Source organism: Phyllopteryx taeniolatus, chromosome 11 (assembly GCF_024500385.1).
Source record: "Phyllopteryx taeniolatus isolate TA_2022b chromosome 11, UOR_Ptae_1.2, whole genome shotgun sequence".
NCBI lineage: Eukaryota > Metazoa > Chordata > Actinopteri > Syngnathiformes > Syngnathidae > Phyllopteryx > Phyllopteryx taeniolatus.
In genome coordinates, this window is record NC_084512.1 from 3,030,088 (window position 1) to 3,048,042 (window position 17,955).

Consider the following 17,955-nt stretch of genomic DNA (forward strand, 5'->3'; position numbering starts at 1 on the left):
AAAGGGACAACAAGAGGGGAGGATTTTTTTCCAGTCTTTCATAGAGTTCGCTAAAGAAAAAAATTTCCCGATGGATAAACTTATTTCAGTGTGTACTGATGGTGCTCCGTGTATGGTGGGGAAACGCAGGGGATTTGTAGCGCTTCTTCGTGAACATGAAAAGGGACCCATTCTAAATTTTCATTGCATTCTGAATCAGGAGGCGCTTTGTGCTCAACTGTGTGGCAAGCATCTTAAGGAGGTGATTGCTCTGGTCATTCGGGTGGTCAACCTTATCGTTGCCCGGGCTTACAATGAACGCCAGTTTAAAACACTGCTGGATGAGTTTGGGAATAATTATCCCGGTCTGCTTTTGCACAGCAATGTGCGTTGGTTGTCAAGAGTGAAGTTGCTCAGTCGTTTTGCAGCTTGCCTGAGCGAAATATGGACTTTTCTTGAAATGAAAAACGTCGAACATCCTGAGCTAACTAACACTGAATGGCTCCTGAAGTTTTACTATCTCGTGGACGTGACTGAACATCTGAACCAGCTCAATGTGAAAATGCAAGGCATTGGAAATACAATCTTATCCCTTCAACAAGCAGTGTTTGCATTTGAAAACAAGCTGGAACTCTTTATTGCGGATGCTGAAACAGGTCGTCTGCTACATTTTGAAGGACTGAAAGAATTTAAAGATGTCTGCACAGAAAGTAACCACACTCAACATTTTGATCTCCAGCAGCTAGTTGGCTTCACATCTAATCTTCTGCAGTCATTCAAAGCATGCTTTGGAGAATTTCGTGAGCGCACTTGTCTTTTTAAGTTCATCACTCATCCTCACGAGTGTGCTGTGGACAAAGCTGACCTGAGTTACATCCCTGGTGTAGCTATCAGAGATTTTGAGTTAGAAGTTGCTGACCTGAAGGCCTCAGACGTGGGTGAACAAGTTCAAGTCACTGAATGAAGATTTGGAAATACTTGCACGACAGCAAGGAGAGCTGGCGAGCAAGCACATACCACACACTGCAGCATGTGTATTGCCGTATTGACTATGTTTGGCTCCACGTATGCATGTGAGCAGTCGTTCTCACATTTAAAAAATAAATAAATAAAATAAAATAATAATCCAAGACCAACCTAAGATCACGTTTAACGGATGGAAGCCTCAACGCCTGCATGAAGCTTAACCTCACCACGTATCAACCAGACTACAAAGCCATCAGCAACACCATGACACACCAGAAGTCGCATTAACATGTATGTATAACATTATTAAAGAGTACATTATTATAGTCTAAAATTGTTGCTTTTGCTTAAAAGATGCACACGTTGGTTGTATTAAGTGTTAAAAAATATTATATGGCTCTCACGGAAGTACATTTTAAAATATGTAGCTTTCATGACACTCTTGGCCAAAAAGGTTCCCGACCCCTGGTCTATACCAACATTGAGACAGCTGACAAGGTAAACAGTTGCTTGCACTTTTGCGCTGATGGTTTTTAGCGTTTATTTTAGTCTTCAAACCAATGTAAGCGACGATGGAAAAAAAAAAAAAGCTTAACATTGTGCTAAAACTTCACCGTAGCAACTTTACATCACAATGAATTGCGACAAAATTCACATAACACGTCTCTGATGGTGTAGTGGTACACTCGCCTGACTTTGGTGCGGGCAGCGTGGGTTCAGTTCCCACTCAGTGACGGTGTGAATGTGAGTGCGAATGGTTGTCCGTGTATATATGTGCCCTGCGACTGACTGGCGACCATTTCAGGGTGTAGTCCGCCTTTCGCCCGAAGTCAGCTGGGATAGGTTCCAGCGTCCCGCGACCCTAACCAGGATAAGCGGTGTTGAAATGGATGGATGGATGGACGTCTCACAGTATCACAAACACTAACCTTGTGCCTCATCGGTGGGTAGGGAAACGAATCACCGTTTTAGAGCATTTGTTTCCATCCAATTAAAAAATAAATAAATTATAAAAAATGAAAAAATCACAGGTGCCATGTGAAGTTACTTTCCGTGCCAAAATGCTGAGTTCCTGTGCATACCCTTCAAAATAAAAGGCTACAAGCTTAAAACAAGAAGTCAAGTTAAAACTTGCACATATACCGTATTTTCACGACCATATGGCGCACCGTTTTAAAAGGCGCAGTCTCAGTTACGGGGTCTATTTCTGCATTTAACACATACATAAGGCGCACCGTATTATTGGGCGCAGGCATGGTAAAACATACGCTGGCTTAAAAAATACTGTAGCATGCATGCACGCTAAAACAATGTTTTTAAAAAGGCAGCGGGAGCAAAACTGAGTTCGGTTGTACTTTATTGAAGTATTTAACAATGTCCTCAGCCACGTCCGTTTTTCCTCTATATAAGCAGCGTCGGCAGGAAATGCTCCCAGTCAGTCAAGCGGAGCGCTCATCACACAACATTTATAGATTTTGGAACTCTGTGCGCACACAAGGCACCCCGTCCATTTTGGAGAAAATTTAAGACTTTTAAGTGCGCCTTATGGTCGTGGAAAATACGGTAAACCATTTGACGTAGGTAGCTATATAGCGTTGTTAAAATAACTATTACTATAAAATACTATAACAATGCTGTCAGTGAAGTCAACTCTCAGTCAACTGGGTAAGTGAAACAATAAAATGAAATAGTTAAAACAGTTACAATAACTATTTTAACAACGTTATATTTAAATGTTAGCTGAAACAATGAATATTAAGTAAATTGTGTTAGTTCCACGCACATTGCCTTTTAGTTCATAGGTTTGATTTTGATACTGGTTATAAAGAACCTTGAGTCAAATGTTCATTTTAGTCTACGCTGTGGGCTGCTAAGAAAATGGATGTTCATAATTTGGACACCCTTTTATCAACCATGCAAACTTTTTTGACCCAGCCCCCTAAAAGAATCGGAATCGAGAATCGTTTGGAATCAGAACCGGAATCGCTCAAATTCAAACGATGCCCAACCCTAATGATAACATATCAATAGTCCCAATCAATACGCTGATGACAAATCACTTGTGCATTTGCTTAGCAATATGAAAGTTGTTTTCATAATCCAAAGGTGCTCCATCTCTGTCATCTTTGGAAAAAGATAAAGACATGGACTTTGACTTGCTACAAGACCTGATGGATGTTGATATTGATCCGTTAGATATTGATTTGGAAAAAGATCCACTTGCTGCCAAAGTGTTTAAGGTATGTATTTTTTCTAAAACCTATTCTGTTTCATGTTTTCTCTTATTCCCTTATCTGAACAATGTTTTGCTTGTTAACTTCTAAGATGACTTTCTGAGGAAATACTTGAACTTCAAGTAAAATACCGCAAAAGTGGTACAGTATGGGTAAAAATATGCCTCAAAAGTAAACAACAACTTGAAATTCAAACTATTGGGCACAATGCCATGGAAGTGTCAGCAGATGTTGTCAGACTTGTTCTCACTGCTCAGTGAGCAAAAATGGATGAATAGTGTTTTTGCCTGTTCTTTCCTTATTGTAACGCTACAAGTGATTGCTCAGAGGAAAAGTGTGATAGTAATTGACCAGGAGGTTTGTCTGTACAACATGAGCAATACAGTCAATTAAAGGCAAACGTATTGCTTGGCAAATGCCATGTTCCCTCTCCATTGCATGACTGTCAGGTGTCTCTTGGGGGGTGACCAGTTTTACTTTTAGTTTTATGAACTTAATTTTATACTTGTATGACAGTAAACAATGTCATTTGAAACGATGCCAGTCCAAGTAATGCGGTTTGTTGATGACACTTTGCGCCTGGAATGCATTAGTTCACTTTAAATAATTTCCTATGGAAAATAGTGTTGTGAAATTAGAAGACCTTGGAAGTGAAGCCCCAAAATATACAGTCATTTCTCGCTATATCACGGTTCACTTATTGAGGATTCAGTCCATCGCAGATATTATTTTTTTTCCTCTAGGTCAGTGTAGTAGTCACTCATCTCCACATCTCTGGTGCAGTTAACATTATTGGCTATTTCACTATGATGTGACAGCAATGACTTGCATCAGGACAAATGAGCTCTTTTACTCTGCAGAAAGAGTTATCTTACTGAGACACTTTTTGTAAGTCACCAAGTTGCTTAATGATACAGTGAACATGACCGTAATGCCACTGTTTAACACTAGGGATGGAACCATCAAAACGGTTCGGTTTGACTGCTTTGGTTCGGTCTGCATGGGTTCCATTCGGTTCATAACATGCGTGACCCCCCCCCCCCCCCCGCCCCATATTTATTTATTTTCTTTCCTTCCTTTCATTCACCAATGAGGCGCCAGTGTCATGTCACAGCACAGTAGCATTTTAGCCAAGATGGCAGCACGGATGTGTCATCTGCGTCATGCCTCCAGCGTATATCATATTGCACGGGCGCGTCACCAGAGATCTCAAGTTGGAGAGAACAGATACAGACCCTTGGAGAAGCCATAAGCTTATGATGATACTTCTGCATCTTTCTCTCTCAAACTCAAGATCTCAGTTTAGCCGCTCCATTACGCGACGTCCCGGGCTACTCATAGCCGTCCGTCCGCGCCGACGAACCTTCCTTCCCGCGCCAACAGAGGCGGCTCAAGCAACAAGTTTATTCATAAGAAGTACCACGGAAGTGGTATCGCTATAATGTTCATGACCAGAGATGGAAAGTAACAAAGTACTTGTACTTTGTACTTTTACTCCTTACTCTTTAAACACAAATATGTGCACTTTTTACTCCTTACATTTTAAAAATGAGCTTATTTTTAAAAACTTCTAAAGTTAGCAACAACCGATGTAAAAAAAAAAAAAAAAAAAAAAACAGTGCTGAAAAACTGGAAGTCAGACCAGCACATTGATCATAAACATCGTAGATTCTTTGAGCCATGTGCCGACGGCGACATTAAGCTAGTGGGGGCAAAGTGTTGGCGCGTTCCATGTAGCTAAGCTAGTAGGGGCGAAGTGTCTGCGCGTTTCATGTTTGTAGATGTCACGGTCGGAAACCAAAATAAAAAAGATGCACACGTTGTACAATCACAACAAGGGAACTCCGAACTGGGCATAATGTTTAATTGGTAAGAATATTTTTTGGCACTTTTTTCCAAACGTGTAATGCTTTGGGGTGAACCACATTAGTTTTTTAGAATCAGAATCAGAATCATCTTTATTTGCCAAGTATGTCCAAAAAACACACAAGGAATTTGTCTCCGGTAGTTGGAGCCGCTCTTGTACGACAACAGACAGTGAATTGACAGAGAACACTTTTGAGACATTGACAAAAAACAGTCACTGAGCAATAAAGGGTTGCTAGTTATCTGGTAATGCCAGTACATTTTATTTATTTTTTTGACAATTGCGCAAAAAGATGCAGAGTCCTCTAGCACTTAGAGCAGTTCGAAAGACTAATATTGTATTAGTCCGGTGCAATGACCATTGTGCAAAGGGCGCCAAGACTTCAAGCGTGTAGTGCGATAATCTGGGACAGTGTTGATTGTGCAAATGTTGTAGATACTCTTCAATCAGTGTGCAAATGGAGCAGATGCTACTCTGGCATGAGTGGCCAGTATTGGTCAACAACAGATATGCAAATAGTGCAGTGTGGCGAGACTACTACAGTGAGTGCACGAGTAATATATAATTGGCCCCACAGAAATCTGACAACAAACTCAAGTAAAAAAATTGCTAACATGTTGTAATGGAATTGTAGGTTCGGTGTTTAAGAAGTTGTTTGCAAGAGGGAAGAAGCTGTTGGAATGTCTGCTAGTTCTAGTTTGCATTGATCGGTAGCGCCTACCTGAGGGAAGAAGCTGGAAGAGCTGGTGACCGGGATGTGGAGGGGCCGAGAGGATTTTGCACGCTCTTGTCTTAGTTCTGGCAGCGTGCAAGTCCTCAAGGGTGGGTAGGGGGGTACCGACAATCCTTTCAGTAGTTTTGATTGTCCGTTGCAGTCGGAGTTTGTCCTTTTTTGTAGCAGCACCAAACCAGACTGTGATGGAAGAACACGGGACTGATTCGATGACCGCTGTGTAGAACTGCCTCAGCAGCTCCTGTGGCAGGCCGTGCTTTCTCAGAAGCCGCAGGAAGTACATCCTCTGCTGGGCCTTTTTGAGGACGGAGTTGATGTTGGTCGCCCACTTCAGGTCCTGAGAGACTGTAATTCCCAGGAACTTGAAGGTCTCAACGGTTGACACAAGGCAGCTGGATAATGTGAGGGGCAGCTGTGGCGAAGGATGCCTCCTGAAGTCCACGATCATCTCTACAGTCTTGAGCGTGTTCAGCTCCAGGTTGTGTCGGCCGCACCACAGCTCCAGCCGCTGGGCTTCCTGTCGATATGCAGACTCGTCACCATCCTTGATGAGGCCGATGACAGTGGTGTCATCTGCAAACTTCAGGAGTTTGAAACCTAGGTGCGCTCAGGTGCAGTCCTTCCTGTAGAGAGAGAAGAGCAGCGGAAAGAAGACACAACCTTGGGGCGCCCCAGTGCCGATGCTGCGTGTGGATGAGGTGGCCTCCCCCAGCCTCACCTGCTGTGTCCTGCCCGTCAGAAAGCTGTAAATCCACTGGCAGATGGCAGGTGAGACGCTGAGCTGGAGAAGCTTGGATGTAAGGAGTTCAGGGATGATTGCGTTGAATGCTGTCCACGAACAGGATCCTCGCGTAGGTCCCTGCACTGTCGAGGTGTTCTAGGATGAAGTGCAGTACCATGTTGACTGCATCATCCGCAGACCTGTTCGCTCGGTAGGCAAACTTCAGGCGGTCCAGCAGGGGACCTGTGACGCTCTTGAGGTGGTCCAGCACGAGACGTTCAAAGAACTTCATGACCACAGATGTCAAGGCGACAGGCCTGTAGTCATTTAAACCTGAGATTGCAGGTTTCTTGGGGACTGGAATGATGGTGGAGCGTTTTGAAACAGGATGGTACTTCGCACAGTTCCAGAGATCTATTGAAGATCTGAGTGAAGACTGGAGCGAGCTGGTCCGCGCAGACTTTGAGGCAGGATGGGGACACGTGGTCTGGGCCTGCCGCTTTGTTAATATTTTGCTGTTTCAAGATGCGTCACACATCCTGTTCGCGGATGGTTAACGCGGAAGTCGGTGGAGTGATTGTGGTTGGTGATGCGGCTGGGTGAGTGTGGGGTGTGAAAGTGTCTTTTTCAAATCTGCAGTAGAAGGTATTCGTCGTTGGCTCGTGTGCTATTGTTCTCACCTTGGGGGGATAGTCGGTTGTAATTTGTCAGCGATTGGAATACATGCCAGACTGATTTTGAGTCATTAGCGCTAAACTGTTTTTCCAACTTTGCTGCATAGTTCCTCTTTGCATTGTTAATTTCTTTAGTCAGCTGGTTTCTAGCGCGATTATACAGGGCCCTGTCCCCGCTCTGATATGCGTCCTCCTTAGCTTGGCGACGCTGCTTAAGTTTGGCAGTGAACCACGGCTTGCTGTTGTTGAATGTGCGAAATGACTTTGTTGGTACACACACCTCTTCACAGAAACTGATATAGGATGTGACAGCGTCCGTATATTCATCCAGGCAGCCAGCTGAATTTTCAAAGACACTCCAGTCTGTGCAGTCTAAACAGCTTTGAAGTTCCATTCTTGCTTCATAGGTCCACTTTTTCACTGTTTTCACTGTAGGCTTCGCGCATTTAAGTTCTTGCCTCTATGTCGGTATTAAGTGAATTAAGCAGTGATCAGACAAGCCCCAGGGCTCCACGAGGTATAGCACGGTATGCGCTTTTTAGCGTAGTATAGCAGTGGTCTAAAGTATTATTTTCCCTGGTAGGACAGTCGATGGATGTGCTGCTTGTATTTAGGAGAATAATGAGGGGTGGGGCCGGGTGTTTTTTTTCAATTTCGTTGACTTGTTCGGCGAGCATTAACAGTGCGGCGTTCGTTTGTGCTTGAGGCGGAATATAGGTGCCAGCGAAAATGAATGATGCAAACTCACGCGGCGAGTATAATGGCTTACAGTTCAAAAACAGCGACTCCAAATGCGGGCTGCAGTGTGTGCTGAGCTCCGTGATGTCCGTACACCATTTTTCGTTGATATAGAAGCATATCCCGCCGCCTTTTGTTTTCCCCGATAACTCCGTGATTCGGTCTGCTCGGTGAAGATGAAAACCCGGAAGCATGACGGTGCCATCGAGTACAGTGTCACAAGGGCCAAGTCTCCCTAAAGCACATGGCGGCGGAACGTCCGATGTCTTTACTGGTCTTTATCAGAAGATGAAACTCGTCCATATTGTTGGGTAGGGAGCGTACATTCGCGAGGTGGATGGACAGAAACGCCAATCTGTATCCTCTCTTGCGGAGTTTCACCTGGATGCCGGCTCGCTTCCCTCTGTGGCGTCCCCTCCGTTTCCATGCGCCGAGGACCGCGGTCGCTTCTCCGGTGAGTAACTCCGGGAAAAAACTGAGCGGATTTGCGAAAGTTGGTGAAAGAAAGTCCGGAGTAGCCTCCTTGAAGGTTAGCAAGTCTCCCCTTGTGTAAGTGAGTCGTGTCATGTCTCCAAAGACGAACAAAAAACACAAAAACAATACTAGAGAGCGCGTAACTGAGGCGACCACACTGATAGGCGCCATCTTTGGCCGTTGTTAGGTAGCTAGGTTGTTGAAGGCTAGCTGGTTGGAAGTAAATTGTCACATTTGAGCCTTAACATATAATATTTCCAACACATTTGCCCACGGCCAAAACAAAACCGTAAAAATCCCAAACTGAACATAATCATAATTTTCTCATTTTCGTTTGGCAGTGGGCAAATAAAGGTCTTTCAAACAAATCTAGCTTTTTTAATTTTTATTTGTTGTTTTATATATAAATGTATATACATTTGTTTCAATAGTACAAATAAATGCTCCTTTTCATTTAAGCCTACCTCTTTTTATTTTGGTTTGTTTTGTCCATTGTTGACCCAAGAGAACGCATGCCAATCAAATGGAGAGATTTAAAAAAAAAATATCTCACTATATGTATTTTATTATTGGGTTGAAAAAATGTCAGGTTACTTTGTTTTATTTAAGTACATTTATAAGTGTGTACTTTTGTACTTAAAGGTGTCATGTTTTACCAAACCAACTTTTTCTAGTATTTGGGATGTAATATTGGCTCTATGGTGTCTCAGCAAACACATGAAATATGAGTTCCAGACGTTTTTCAGCCGAGAGGCCTGAAATCAGATTATTCGAATTTCTCAAGTTTACCTACGACACTAGCGAAGAGCTCCGCCTACCTCGCTGTTCCGAGCCAGTGCTGTCAACATAACAAACGTGTGCTCTCACACGTGGGTCTTCTACACAGAGACAACCACAGTCAGAGGAAAGGGGGCGGTCTTAGCCAAATATGGACAAAGCGATACAGAACTAGGTGAAACAGAAGTAGCTGTTTCAGGACCCTTTTCTGGACACTCACTTATGACAAAACTCAGGTGTTTTTTTTTTAATGAAATTGACACTTTTGATACTAAATCCATGTTAGGAGTCACGCTATGGATGCCTAAATAGCCAAAATATAGGACCTTTAAGTAATGGAGTGGCTTCAGTACTTTAACTTTTCCCAGAGTTGTTTTTTGGACAACTACTTTTACTTAAGTACTGAATACCAGTACTTTTGACATCTCTGTTCATGACTAACTGAGGTATTTTGATTAACTTTGCTTCAGCTTTTTAAAAAAAGAAAAGAAAAAAAAAAGTGGGCATCTTAAACATGAACTGTTGTAATTTCGACACCTTTTTGAACAACCTTGGTGAAGGTCTGGTTGACCTGATTCGGATGTAAATACCCTCAAATAAAAGCTGAAAGTCTGCAGCAAGCACGTTGTTTGTTTCATTTCAAATACATTGTAGTCGTGTTTTAGCCAAAAAGATGATTCATGTCCCAGTATTTATGGACCTCACAAAAAGCAATTATCAGTGCTGCTAGTAACATAAAGGTGAAGTTCATAGAGTGAACTTTATGCATAAGCCGAGCTCATTCCCATATGATTATGAACAGTAGACCTTTGCTGAGCCAAGGCACCTATTTTACCTTTGAAAAATCTTATGGTTAACTACCAAACAAAAATAGCATAAAATGTATGAAAACTGAAGTCTTGTCTAATTTAGTCACAAATGTTTGAAAACTGGGCTGGTTTCGTTGAACACAAAGCTGATACATTTGCAGGAAGACAACTTATTGTGTTTTATGAATCGTAACAGGTGGATACACAGCTTTATCTTTTGCCATCCAATGAAAGGGCATTTAATTGTTCTGACACGAAACACTGCTGACATTTTGTGAACCGCTCCACACCTATTTAACACGCAAGCCACAGTCAAGAGTTTCAGAAATAAATTCACAAATACCAACCTAGCCTGACGTATAGCGAATGCACACACTCATAACACTATGGACAAGATCAAATGCAAGTGAAGAGCAATGTTTAGCTTGATTTTATACAACTACAGTGCTGTAATTAAAAAGAGCACCACAAATAATTCTGGGATGCAGCAGAATCTGCCGGCCGTACTTCCCATGATGCTTTTGCGCTGCCTACATCGCAAGGACCGTCACTGTAAAGCACAGTTCCTAATGCTTTAGCCAAGAAATTGCCCATTTCCACCATCTCCTCAATGGTTCATGGGTTGTTGTTGTTGTCAAGCAGAGCACACCAGCCTTTTGTTGGCATGCACTTACGTAGAGTGTGTCGATGGTGACCTCAAGTGGACAAATAGAGTATGTGCACCTGTCTACAGTAACCCCTACTAACATTGATTTGCAGAGATGAAACTTTTACATTTTTATAAATATTATGAGAGTCATTATGTAATTTGTGGATTCGTCTATTGTGGGGTTTTTCTGGAACGTAACCCCCTCGATAAACGAGGGATTACTGTATACCATAACGTTAGACATTTTGTGCCCTGAAAAATGATTAACATTCACCATGAGCTTAATGTTTTACTTTTTGCCCTTGTGTGTCTCATCAATTGCATATTATGTCTGTTCGCAGCCAATAAGCAGCACGTGGTATGACTACTGGGGTTCTGATTATGGCACATATGGTTATTCTCCATACATGGGAGGGGTTGGTATCCCAGTGTCCAAACCGCCAGTTGCTGTTGAGAAGCCTGTGTCACAAGGGCTTTCAGTCTCCGTTTCACAAGGTGAGAAGATGGAAAATAATGTTTTTTCTGCTATGAATGTTTGTTTTTGATATTTTGGCATCGTTCGACTCACCCTGTCTGGTTTTACTCAGCACTGGATGCTCGATTAGAGGTGGGCTTGGAGCAGCAGGCTGAACTGATGCTGAAAATGATGGCAACATTACAAGCCGACTCGATTCTGCAAGCTCTAACGTCAAGCTCCTCCACGGGTAACCAGAGTATGACAAATACACAACAAAGAGCGCTCAGGGAATATGACTACTTCCTTCAAGGCATAAAAGTTTGTCATCTAAAAAATCAATGAGTGAACTGCTAAAATCTTAGATCATATGAAATTAGTTTCTTTGAAACTCAAACTAATTTGACCTCCAATTAGTTTGGAATTTGTTTCCTATGGGAATAATACAATTTTGTTCCAGGTTCACTGCCATCAACTATACATGCATCTAAAGTAACATTTTGTAATGTTAGCTTTCATGTAAGGGTAAATACTGTTTACAATGTCTTCTTAATGGCGGATGACAAAGGTGTAATACAGCTCATCTGCAAAGCAGCATGCACATCTAATTTTTTAACATACAGGTATTCGACATACATATGCAAAAGAAGCGTAAAAACGACACTCTACCCTATCTTCATCTGACTATTTGTGAGTCCACTTCATATAATTTATGGTTTATAAAAAACAGAAGACTACCCAATAATGAATCCTTTTTTTTTTTGCTAAATGAGGTGAAGTCTTGTGACATTCGCTGAGCTGTTGCATAAAATGCTGACATCTCTTGTGATGTCATGCATAATGGCATTTTGACTGCTGAAGTTTTGTGCAATTTTCAAGCCACAGCATTCCCATTCCTAAAATTGTGGTGAAATTCCTAATGTGGATATTTCACTTCAGTTGACTCCATTGTAAACAAATTGACTAAACTGCGACAGTGAAAACTTCACCACACTCCAATACTTATTTAGTTCCTGCAATTGGGGTGTGGCTGTCTGTATTCGTGCAAAATTTACGATAATTCATACTTTTTTTTTTTTGGTTTCCAGTTTGCCAGACCACCAACGGCACAGATGACTCTCTCTTGAGGGCTCTACAAGGAGGAGGCTCTCCTCCTGGCAGCACCCTCATAGTCCAACCCTCTTCCATTCCCATGCTGAGTGGTTGCTTCAACAAGCTCTTCTCCTTGCTTCAAGTCCACCATGTGCAGGTCGGGACTCTTTTTTGACTATGTAACATTAAAATGTTTTGATTTATTATACATATTATAATCCCTGCTAGACACATGCAAGCATGCGAGGAAGGATTTCAGAGTGAAAGGGGCGCGCAAACAGTGCTGCCCCTGTTAAACTGAGGGAGGGGAGTGGTGCCTTGCTCAAGAGCACCTTGACAGTAGCCAGGCAGCAGACTAGCATCTCTCCAACAACGAGTTGCCATTTCTACATTTTGTCAGCAGCAGGACTAGAACCGTGACCCGCCGGTTCCAAACAATTATCTTCTCAATATGCAATGTATTAAAATAAATTAACACACGCCTTTTTTTTTTAAACATCTAAACCAATGTTTTTAACACCACACACTGTTAAGATGACCAACACAGTGCACCACACACACACAATATGTCCACATAGTCTCCTCCCCAAACCAGAATTCTGTCATTGTACCAAGACCTACCTAAGAGTGTGGTAACTACATTGCGGATAAAAAAAAAAATGTGAATAATGTGAGGCACAATGTACAAACACAACACAAACAGTCGCTCTTCTATTTTTGTCTAGCAACTGCGTGAGCTTCGACCATGCTGAAAGGGTGGGATATGAGTTATTAAATTCAATCTTAGTATCAGTGTGTGTGTACCATGCTTTAGCCCCCCCCCCCCCCCCCCCCCCAAAAAAAAAGAACCTCTATTAGCTCCAAAACTGCAAAATGGAAAAGTTCTCAAATTGCCCATTTTCACAGGATACTGCAGTTTATCCCTCCATCCATTTTCTGTACCACTTCTCCTCACTAGGGTTTCGGGCATGCTGGAGCCTATCTCAACTATCTTCGGGTGAGACGCAGGGTACAGCCTGACCTGATCGCCAGCCAATCACAGGGCACATATAAACAAACCGTTCACACTCACATTTACACCTACGGACAATTTAGAGTCTTCAATTAACCTACCATGCATGTTTTTGGGATGTGGGAGGAAACCGGAGTACCCGGAGAAAACCCATGCAGGCACGGGGAGAACATGCAAACCCCACACAGGCGAGGCCGGATTTGAACCCTGGTCCTCAGAACTGTGAGGCGGATGGGCTAACCAGTCGCCCACTGCAGTCTAATCCTTGACAAATCCAAAACACCTCTGCTCTCAGTTGGAGTCCTTGCTGCAGTTGTGGATAACACTGAGTCTCAACACAAGCGGCAGTGAAGATAACGGATCAGACATCTTCTTGTTTAATTCCTGTCGAGTACCCACCATTCCACTCAACCAAGGTCAGGACTGCTGTCCATCACCACTCCATCACCTGTGATTTTGTGCTCTTCCTAGCAGAGGTGGTTGGACAGTGATTAAGTTATGTTGTTTTTTTTTTGGTTTGTTTTTCTGTGTGTCTAGCATCTATTAGCAGTTTTCTCACTGTGCTGGCGTGGTACCCCAACGCCTCCCTGAGAACTTGGTGCCTGGTGCTCCATTCATTGACCCTGATGACTAACATGCCTTACGGTCAGTATTTTATCTTTTTTAGTATAATTAGTGTATTTACTGTATATAAAGTCACTGATACCAATCAACTTGTCACCTGATCATCCTGGCTCTTTTTGTTTCATTGAAGTGAGTAAACATTATCACTACATTGTTTTGTTAAATAATGTTTCATTATGACTATTAATCCGAAAGTATTATTTTTCATTATTCACTATGCAGAATCTTTGGCTATAGTTGCAGTAATGTTACAAATTAATCACATAAGGCTCTAAATGACAAACCATTCAACCTTATCAGCCACATTAAATCAAATTCTCACTTGAAAATGTACCTTTATGGCAAGCTGATCAGGAGAATATTGAAATAATTTCTATTGACAATAGGTTATTAAAACACGATCACCAGAGAGATTAGTTGTGAATACAGATTAAACTAGAATAGTCTTAAATACAGAACAGACCTTTCCCAAGGTTGTTGAAAAAGGAGGGGGGGAACGAATCCTCGAGAGAGAAAATTTTTTGTCCAACGACGTTAAAGCAAGCAGCATTTTCCTGACTACTGCATGTGCTATGACAAGAACAAGGCAGTAGATGGCAGTTAATTGCCTTGATCCTCAACCCAAAGAGACAGGGATTTATTGCTAAGAGCTAGTTAACTTGCGTCGTGACTGAAACAGCAAAAAGGAAATAGTCTTCTAATACTTATAAAAGTAAAAAAATTTGCGCAGCGCTGCATTTACTACATTACTATACTCCTTATCACACACACACATTATATATACACTGAACAAAAATATAAACGCAACACTTGTTTTTGCTCCCATTTTTTTGTGAGTTGGACTCAAAAGATCTGAAACTTTTTCTACATACACAAAAGGGCATTTCCCTCAAATATAGTTCACAAATCTGCCTAAATCTGTGTTCGTGAGCATTTCTCCTCGCAGGTGTGCCATATCAAGATGCTGATTAGACAGCATGATTATTTCACAGGTGTGCCTTAGGCTGTCCACAATAAAAGGCCACTCTGAAATGTGCAGTTTTATTTATTGTGGTGTCTGGGGTGTCAGAATACCAGTCAGTATCTCGTGTGACCACCATTTGCCTCACGCAGTGCAAAACATCTCCTTCACATAGAGTTGATCAGGTTGTTTATTGTGTCCTGTGGAATGTTGGTCCACTCCTCTTCAATGGCTGTGTGACGTTGCTGGATATTGGCAGGAACTCAAGTCGGTTACGGCAACAGTCAGGTCAAGGCCCCGATGAGGATGACGAGCATGCAGATGAGCTTCCCCGAGACGGTTTCTGAGAGTTTGTGCAGGAATTATTTGGTTCTGCAAACTGAATGTTGCAGCAGCTGTCCGGGTGGCTGGTCTCAGACAATCTTGGAGGTGAACATGCTGGATGTGGAGGTCCTGGGCTGGTGTGGTGACACGTGGTCTGCGGTTGTGAGGCCAGTTGGATGTATTGCCAAATTGCCTGAAGAAATGAACGTTCAATTCACGGGCAATAACTCTGGTAGGCATTCCTGCTGTCAGCATTCCAATTGCATGCTCCCTCAGAACTTGCGACATCTATGGCATTCTGTTGTGTGATAAAACTGTGCATTTCAGAGTGGCCTTTTATTGTGGCCAGCCAATGGCACACCTGTGCAATAATAACCTGTCTAATCTAATCAGCATCTTGATATGCCACACCTGTGAGGTGGGATTGATTATCTTGACAAAGGAAAAATGCTCACTAAGATTTGTGAACAATATTTGGCCTTTTGTGTTTTTAGAAAAAGTTTTAGATCTTGGAATCCAGCTCACAAAAACTGGGAGCAAAAACAAGTGTTGCGTTGATATTTTTGTTCAGTGTGTGTGTGCGTGTATATATATCTATCTATATATATATATATATATATATATATATATATATATATATATATATATATATATATATGTGTATATAGATATATATATGTGTATATAGATATATATATATCTATATATATATATCTATATATATATATATATATATATATATGTGTGTATATGTATATGTGTATATATATGTGTATATATGTATATGTATATATATGTATGTGTATGTATATGTATGTATATATATATGTATGTATATATATGTATGTATCTATATGTGTATTTACATGTATATATGTATATATATATATATATACGTATATACATATATATGTATATATATATATATATATATATATACGTATATACATATATATATGTGTATATGTATATATGTATATATATGTATATATGTATATGTGTATATATGTATATGTGTATATATGTATATATATTGTATGTATATATATTTTTGTCTGAAACCGAAAATACACTTTTGGGCTAAAACATTTCTGCGGCTGAAATCTCAGTGCATCACTACTTATATTGTAACACAAATGGTGAAAGGGGTATCGGTAAATACTAATAATAAAGACTAATGCTAAAAACACATCTGAACTTTCAGCCTCAAGTAATGGGATGAGCACTCAAGAAAGCACAGCACATCAGATGGTGTCCGATCCTACGCTGGTTCATGTCCTGGTGCGTTTCCTATCTGGCAGTAACACCAATGGAACGAATCAGCATAGCTCTCAAGTTGGACCCACTGCCACTCAAGCTATGCACGAGTTTTTGAGTCGATTGCAGGTGCATCTTTCTTCCACTTGTCCGCAAATGTTCAGTGAGTTCCTGCTCAAACTCCTGCACATCCTGTCGACTGAAAGGTATGTGGTCATTTCTCACGGGATGTTATGTATTGCTGAATTGTTTCTCGGCCTTAAGGAACTTGAACACCATCTTGAACTTTCAGGGGACCGTTCCAGTCAGGTCAGGGCCCACTTGATGCGCAGGTGAAGCTGTTGGAGTTTACTTTAGAGCAAAACTTTGAAGTGGTGTCTGTGGTCACCATCTCCTCAGTCATTGAGTCTATAACATTCCTGGTTCACCACTACATCACCTGCTCTGAGAAAGTTGTCTCACGCAGTGGCTCTGATAGCTCTGTGGGCGCTCGCGCTTGTTTTGGTGGGCTTTTTGCCAACATTATACGACCAGGAGATGCAAAGGCTGTCTGTGGTGAAACGACCCGTGACCAGCTGATGTTTGACCTCCTTAAGCTGGTCAATGTGCTGGTGCAGCTGCCTTTGTCAGGGGACAGAGAGTTCAGCGGTCGGCTGCCAGTGGCTGGCGGTGGGGCAGCTGATAGTGTGTCCGATGAAGTGAAGGTTTGCGGAAGCAAAGAAAGTGTGGCTGGAGGATCGACATCTAGTCAGGGTCCGTCTGCTGGTGTTGCTGATCTGGTACTGGCCAACCAGCAGATAATGAGTCAGATCTTGTCTGCACTGGGCCAGTGCAACAGCAGTGCCATGGCCATGATTATCGGTAAGATTAACCAACTGGGAATTTTCAACAAAATAAGCATTTCTTTAACTTTTCTTTTACATTAACGTGGCTTATTCTCCACTAATCTGACATCCTCTTTGGTCTTCAGGAGCCAGTGGTCTCCATCTAACCAAACATGAGAACTTCCACGGGGGTCTCGATGCCATTTCAGTTGGTGATGGCCTTTTCACAATCCTCACCACCCTCAGCAAGAGGGCTACGTCTGTTCAGGTCATGTTGCAACCCATCCTCACATACATGGCCTGTGGATACATGGGTCGACAGGTGAGCATAGCACTGCTGTGTTTGGCTGTGTTTGTCATAGAAATATATATATATATGTTGTGGAAACCAGAAGTTTCATCCACAATATTAAAAAAATATGCACTTTTTATGCCAATTAGGATTATTAAAAATAGTTCACTTTGATAAATGCTAGATTAATGAGAGAAGGATTTTTTTTTTGACAATTTTTAATTACTTCCTTCAAAGTCAGAAGTTTACATAGTTGGGTTACTATGCCTTTAAACACTTTGGGAAAACCCAGATGATGATTTCATGTCTTTGGAAGATCCTGATAGGTTTATTGACAAAATCTGAGCAAATTAGACACACCTGTGCATATATTTGAAGGCACACCTGAAACACAGCTTCTGTGTGTAACATCATGGGAAAGTCAGAAGTAGTCAACCAAGATTTCAATGCCTGAATGTGCCACATTCATCTGTTCAAACAGTTATATACTAGTA

General features: G+C 41.7%; 1 protein-coding gene across 7 annotated transcripts in view; it reads left to right on the top strand.

The window, feature by feature from the left end:
- birc6 (baculoviral IAP repeat containing 6) overlaps positions 1-17,955 on the top strand; it is a 195,138-nt gene that overhangs the window by 74,798 nt on the left and 102,385 nt on the right. For 5 of the 7 annotated variants that reach the window (XM_061789583.1, XM_061789579.1, XM_061789580.1 and 2 more), the window contains 9 exons: positions 3,052-3,185; positions 10,963-11,116; positions 11,209-11,334; positions 12,164-12,324; positions 13,475-13,595; positions 13,717-13,824; positions 16,293-16,551; positions 16,638-17,206; positions 17,316-17,491. In XM_061789583.1, coding sequence (XP_061645567.1) covers positions 3,052-3,185; positions 10,963-11,116; positions 11,209-11,334; positions 12,164-12,324; positions 13,475-13,595; positions 13,717-13,824; positions 16,293-16,551; positions 16,638-17,206; positions 17,316-17,491 — 1,808 coding nt within the window. The remainder of the gene's footprint in view (positions 1-3,051; positions 3,186-10,962; positions 11,117-11,208; positions 11,335-12,163; positions 12,325-13,474; positions 13,596-13,716; positions 13,825-16,292; positions 16,552-16,637; positions 17,207-17,315; positions 17,492-17,955) is intronic. The other 2 variants (XM_061789581.1, XM_061789582.1) reach the window with 2 other exon arrangements.